Source organism: Aegilops tauschii, chromosome 7 (assembly GCF_002575655.3).
Source record: "Aegilops tauschii subsp. strangulata cultivar AL8/78 chromosome 7, Aet v6.0, whole genome shotgun sequence".
NCBI classification, from domain to species: domain Eukaryota; kingdom Viridiplantae; phylum Streptophyta; class Magnoliopsida; order Poales; family Poaceae; genus Aegilops; species Aegilops tauschii.
Genome location: NC_053041.3, coordinates 387,294,174 through 387,301,102, shown reverse-complemented (window position 1 = coordinate 387,301,102; position 6,929 = coordinate 387,294,174). Strand labels below are relative to the sequence as shown.

At 47.9% G+C, this 6,929-nt stretch overlaps 1 protein-coding gene across 1 annotated transcript; it reads right to left on the bottom strand.

The window, feature by feature from the left end:
• Positions 1 to 3,707: 3,707 nt before the first annotated feature.
• On the bottom strand, positions 3,708 to 4,235 carry LOC141027190 (uncharacterized). Its single transcript, XM_073504170.1, has one exon. The coding sequence runs from the start codon at positions 4,233 to 4,235 to the stop codon at positions 3,708 to 3,710; it is 528 nt and encodes a 175-aa protein (XP_073360271.1).
• Positions 4,236 to 6,929: the final 2,694 nt, after the last annotated feature.

Here is a 6,929-nt window from a genome sequence, read left to right as displayed (position 1 = left end):
ACGATCCTCGCGTTCCCAAGTGGCTTCGTCTTCAGAGTGATGCGACCACTGGACCTTGAGGAACTTGATCGCCTTCTGACGTGTGCGGCGTTCAGCTTGGTCGAGAATGCGGATCGGATGCTCTTTATAGGAGAGGTCCTGTTGCAACTCGAGTACTTCATGATCCACTGCTCGGATTGGGTCCTTGAAGCAGCGGCGGAGTTGTGACACGTGGAACACATCGTGAACCTGAGAAAGGTTCGATGAAAGCTCCAACTGGTATGCCACTTTTCCACTCCTTTCGAGAATAGTGAAAGGACCAATATAGCGAGGAGCTAGCTTGCCCTTGATCCCAAAGCGGTGTGCACCCTTCATTGGTGTGACTCGAAGATAGGCCTTTTCACCAGGTTGATAGACCATGTCTTTGTGATGACGGTCATAATTACTCTTTTGACGTGATTGAGCAGTCTTGAGATTCTCGCGAATGACGAGGACTTGTTCTTCGGCGTGTTGGATAATATCCGGACCGAAGAGTGGACGTTCCCCAATTTCTGACCAGTTCAGAGGGGTTCGGCACTTTCGTCCATATAACACTTTGAAGGGAGCCATCTTCAGACTAGCTTGAAAGCTATTGTTGTAGGAGAACTCAGCATACGGTAGAGATTCCTCCCATTTCTTGCCAAAGGAAATGACACAAGCTCGAAGCATGTCTTCGAGAAATTGATTGACGCGTTCAACTTGTCCCTGAGACTGGGGGTGAAAAGCGGTGCTGAATGACAGATGAGTTCCCATAGCTTCTTGAAAACTTGCCCAGAATCTTGAAGTGAATAAGCTGCCACGGTCTAAGCTGATAACCAAGGGAATACCATGGAGTGAAACAATTCTGGACATATACAGAGTTGCCAGCTGACTAGCAGTGATCGTTTCTTTGATGGCCAGAAAGTGTGCAACTTTAGAAAGCCGGTCAATGACGACAAGAATAGCATCGTTACCTTTCTGCGATTTGGGAAATCCCGTGACGAAGTCCATTTCAACATGGTCCCATTTCCATTCATGAATAGAGATAGGTTGCAGAGTTCCAGCGGGCCTTTGATGTTCTGCTTTGATACGACAGCAAACGTCACATTCAACAACATAACGAGCAATGTCTTGCTTCATATTTGACCACCAGAATCTCTGACGAATGTCTTGGTACATCTTGGTACTACCAGGATGTATAGACAATGGAGTGTCATGAGCTTCTTCCATAACTTCCTTAGTCATATCCAGGTTTTTCTCCTTACACGGCACCACTAGGCGGCCTTTGAAGTATAAGGTGCCATCATCAGTAACAGTGAAGAATGAGGGCTTTCCTTCTGCGAGGTAGCGCTTAATCTTCTCAACTTGAGAGTCATAATTCTGCAGTTCCTTGATGCTATCCACGAGATCTGGTTAGCAACCAGGGTATTGAGAGAACCCTGGGAAACAACGTGGAGGTTCACTTTCCGGTACCCTGGAGGAGGGGGAGCGAGTGCACCCGGAGGAACAATATGGAGGTTCAGCTTTCTGAATTCTTCAACAAGCGAGGGCTGAACTTTGCAAACCTCGAGATGGTTGCAATATGACTTGCGGCTCAAGGCATCAGCCATTACATTAGCCTTTCCTGGTGTATAGGAAATACCCATGTCAAAGTCTGCTACGATCTCCATCCATCTCTGCTGATGGAGGTTCAAATCTGGCTGAGTAAACAGGTACTTCAGACTTTGGTGGTCGGCGAAGATCTCGCAACGATTACCAAGAAGGTAATGTCGCCACTGTTTCAGTTCATGTATGACAGCAGCAAGCTTGAGGTCATGAACTGGGTAGTTCTCTTCATGAGGGCGCAATTGACGAGAGGCATAGGCAATCACTCTGCGCTCTTGCATTAGGACACAACCTAATCCTTGTCGTGAGGCGTCGCAGTAAATGACGAAATCCTTCTTAGTATCCGGCGGAGCAAGCACTGGGGCAGAAGTCAGCTTGTCTTTGAGTGCTTGGAAACTTTCCTGACTTTTTTGTCCACCGTAACTTGAAGCCCTTGTGAAGCAAACCAGTCAGGGGCTTGGCGATCTTGGAGAAGTTCTCTACAAATCGACGGCAATAGCTGGCGAGTCCGAGAAAACTTCTGACTTGTTTGACATTGTTCGGAGGAGTCCAATCGAGAATAGCCTGAACTCATTCGGCGTTGACGGCAATACCATCCTTGGAGATGACATGCCCAAGGTAGGTCACTTCGGGAAGCCAGAATTCACACTTGGAATACTTAGCATATAGTTGATGCTCTCGAAGTTTTTTCAGAACAAGTCGAAGATGTTCAACATGTTCTTCTTTGTTCATGGAATATACAAGGATATCATCCAGATAAACCACGACGAACTTGTCGAGGTATTCCATGAATATATAGTTCATCAGACGAGAGAATGTCGCTGGAGCATTGGTCAAGCCGAAAGACATGATGGTGTACTCGTATGAACCATAGCGAGTCACGAAAGCAGTCTTGGGAATATCCTCTTCACGAACCCGGATCTGGTGGTAACCCGACCTCAAATCAAGCTTAGAGAATACTGAGGAACCAGCAAGTTGATCATACAGATCATTGATTCTGGGAAGCGGATACTTGTTCTGAATTGTTGCCTGGTTGATAGGTCGGTAATCTTGGACCAAACGATTAGTTCCATCCTTCTTCTTGACAAAGAGAGAAGGTGCTCCCCAAGCAGAGGAACTAGGACGAATGAATCCCTTGTGAAGAGATTTGTCGATTTCCTCCTTAAGTTCAAGGAGTTCATGTGGCGGCATCTTGTATGGCCGCTTGGCAATAGGAGTAGTACCCGGCTTCAAGTCTATGATGAATTCAACAGCTCTAGCAGGGGGTATTCCTGGAAGTTCTTCTGGAAAGACATCTTCAAAATCATGAACGACTGGAATGTTCTCTAATCCCTTGAGAGGTGAAGCATTCAATGCATTTAGAACATATATCTGATTCTCAGCATCCTGGACCATCTGAGTTGAGTAGTTGATCAACTGGCCAGAAGGATGAGTGAGCTGTACTGTCTTGGCAGCACAGTCGATCTTAGCATTATGGGCTGTCAACCAATCCATACCAAGAATGATGTCTATGTTGGAAGGTCCGAGCACAATGAGAGAAGCCGGAAAAAGTAGACCTCCAATCTCGATTTGGTTGTGAGGGCTTACCATTGTGGTTTGCCACTTGGATCCCGGGGACTGAACCATTAGAGGAGTGGGTAATTTTTCCAGGTACAACTCATGTGACTGAGCAAATTGTTGGGACACAAAAGCATGCGATGCCCCTGAATCAAAGAGAACAGAGGCTGGTACTGAATTCACAGATAGAGTTCCTAGCACGATAGTTGGTTCCTTCCGAGTCTTTTCAGCATCGACGTGATTGGCATGGCCAAGTACAACAGCAGGAGGTATGATATTGGGTTTCTGAGTCGACGGTTTCGACAACCCTTCTTACGGTCAACAGGAGGACGTGGTGCATCCTGAGACTGACCCCGGTGACAATCAAGGGTAAGGTGTCCTGGATGTCCACACTTGTGGCATAAGCCATCATTACGGGGAGGAGCCACAGTATTGGACTGTGCACCCTGAATCGGTAGCTGTCTCGGTGGCGGAGGCAGACGAGGTGCAACATAAGACGACCTTGGTGTTGGAGGAGGTCGGTGATGAACATTGTGTGGGATCAAGACTCAACGTTTCTGAGCAGGCTGACTCGAGGATGGGGCAGCATCTCGAGTATGCTTGAGCGACTCCTGGTACTCAGTCAGGCCAGTTTCAGTTTGGAAAGCTTGGTTAACAAGTGTCGGAAAGTCTACACAATCATGAGCAACAAGTGCGAGCTTTTTATCGGGACACAGTCCTTCACGGAATTTCTCCTGCTTGCGGGCATCAGTGCAGACGTCATCCGCAGCATAGCGAGATAAATCAAGGAACTTCCTCTGATATTTATCCACAGTCATTGTGTCTTGTGAGAGTTTGCGGAACTCCTTCTTCTTCTGGTCCATCAGACCTTGAGGAATGTGTCGTGCACGGAAAGCTAACTGGAATTCTTGCCAAGTGGTTACAGTCTCTGCAGGCAGCATACCCTTGTGGCTTTGCCACCATTGAGCAGCTGGACCTTTCAAGTGAAATGTCGCAAAGGTGACGTAACTGGCAGGTGCAACATTAGCTGACTCCATCTCAAACAGGATGTCACGAAGCCAATCATCAGCATCCATAGGATTGGTGGAGTTGCGGAAAATGGATGGGTTGAGGCGCACAAATTCTGGCAGTGTTATTGGGGCAGGCTGTTAATGAGCATTCTGGTTTGGAAACTGAGCGATTACTCCAGTCATCAATTGACGATTCAGCTCAAACTGCTGCATCATTGCGGCAATATAGGGTGGAGGTGGGGGATCGTCAGCCATCCTGCTAAGAACATCAGGGAGAAGTTTTAACAAGAGGTTGGAGCAGGTGTATGGAGTCATTCATGATGTAACTTGAACAATGAGCAAAGGCGCAGTATGTACCAAGCAGTAGTCATTAAAGACATACATATACATATACAGAGCCATTTACACATTGTTAGTATGAGTTCGGACAAGAGAATCATCCTAGACATACTAGGCGGCACGCTTGCACGGGATGGAGGGATACAACAACGGGACATAGCAAAGGCTACATCAACGTCGGAGAAAACCACTAGAGCGAGGAATCTGCAGGGGACAACGCAGGGTGCCCTCAATAAAAGGATCCTGCGGTCCGTGAACAATGTGAAGCAGATCCTGGCCCTTAATTCAAGAAAGGCATAATACAAATCTCCGAATGGATGTGATCACGAGAACATTGGATAGAGTTAGCAAAATCATTTAACCCGAGTAGAAGAGGGATCAGAGTCCCAGAGTATAGACGAGGAGTAAAAGATCCTAATACCACCCAATGGCAACGTGGATCCGTAAGCCAGACAACCATGTTAGTAAAACCGTTTTTCATTGACTAGACTCAACTTCGGCAAAGGAGTTGGAAAGGGGGGTTCCTACAGGTAGTCGGCTCTGATACCAACTTGTGACGCCCCCGATTCGACCGTACACTAATCATGCATGCAAATGTGTACAGCCAAGATGAGGGACTCACGGGAAGATATCACAACACAACTCTAGACACAAATAAAAATAATATAAGCTTTATATTACAAGCCAGGGGCCTCAAGGGCTCGAATACAAGCTCGATACACAAGAGTCAGCGGAAGCAACAATATCTGAGTACAGACATAAGTTAGACAAGGATGCCTTAAGAAGGCTAGCACAAACATCAATGATCGTAGAGGCAAGGTCTCCTTCCTGGGACCTCCTAACTACTCCTGGTCGTCGGCGGTCTCCACATAGTAGTATCCGTCAGCGGTGGCTTCTGACTCCAGGGATCCACCATCTGGTTGCATCAACCGGAAAGAAGAAGGAAGGGGGGAAAGGGGTAGCAAAGCAACCGTGAGTACTCATCCAAAGTACTCGCAAGCATCAGATCTATGCTAAGTATGCATTGGTATCAAATGGAAGGGTTGTATCTGTGGACTGAACTGCAGAATGCCAAAATAGAGGGGAAGGCCTAGCCTATCGAAGACTAGCATCTTCAAGCAGCTCCAAGCATCTTGCAGCATGAAGAAGAGTAAAGAATAGCAGTTTAATTATCAAGCATGTTGTAGCAATAATGCCCAGAGATCCTTCCTCGACTCCCTGCGAGAAAGCAATCCCGGAGCCACATAACTTAAGTATCCATTTCTAGTTGTATTAGATCAAGATATAAGTCTGAATGTCCATTACCGTGGACACGATATTCGAATATATGTCTTCCCTGTAGGGGTGCACCACGTTACCCAACACGCTCGATCACTCTGGCCGGACACACCTTTCTGGGGTCAATGCCCGGCCTCGGAAGATCAACACGTCGCAGCCCTACCTAGGCTCAGCAGAGAGGTCCCCGCCGGTCTACATCCTAAGCACTCAGGGGTCTGGGCCCATCGCCCGTTGCACTCCGGGTCGTTGTGTGCAGGGTGGATACCAGCACCACCCGTGTAGTGGATGGCACGATCCGACCGTGCCACAATGCTGAACTGGACATCTGACAAAGCTTCGGCTGATACCACGACGTCGAGGCCCATATCTATTCTCGCATGGTGGTTAGTGCGTAAAGGCCAAAGGCCAACTTAGAAAAAATACCCAAACCTATTAGTGCATTGGGGGCTCGCGGAGACAAGTAGAGACTCACGATAATGTGACCCCATCGCCCCATCTCGAGGAAATACGGCAAGGGCAAGCCCAGCCCACTCGAGGGCTGCCTGACTTCCCGGCCGTGCCTCGTAACCATCTTGCGGGTGCTCTCTGGGCCCGCCCGACTTTCACCAAGGTCTCCAGTAAAGACAACGTAACCGTGTGTCCAAACATCAAGGGGAAAACCCAAGGAATCACCCTCGGAGGATTCCACTCGATGTAATCATCAAGGTGAACGTAAGAGGGACCACCCTCGAGGTTCACACTTGAGGTGTTGAATGACAGAGCCGTATCGGGAATGGTGAAAGAGGAAATCACCCTCGATGACCACGACCGAATAGCTACACTACAGAATTATCATCAGGAGTGCGTTATGAGGGATCACCCTCGGCACTCTATAGTAGCTCTGCAGAGTCGAGCAACAAAAGGGGGTGATGTGATGTGCGGTGTCGGGCTCTGGTCGTCGATCATGTAGCTCGAGTCGTCGATGATGAAGTAGGGGCAATAAGGACAAGTGGGGGTCACTGATGGATCACTAACCAACCTATACTAAGCAGTTTGGGATAAGCAGGTAAGGTACAAAAGCAGGCTATGCATCAGAATAGGAGCAATCAATAACAGTAGCAAAATCTAATGCAAGCATGAGAGACTGGAATGGGCGATATCGGG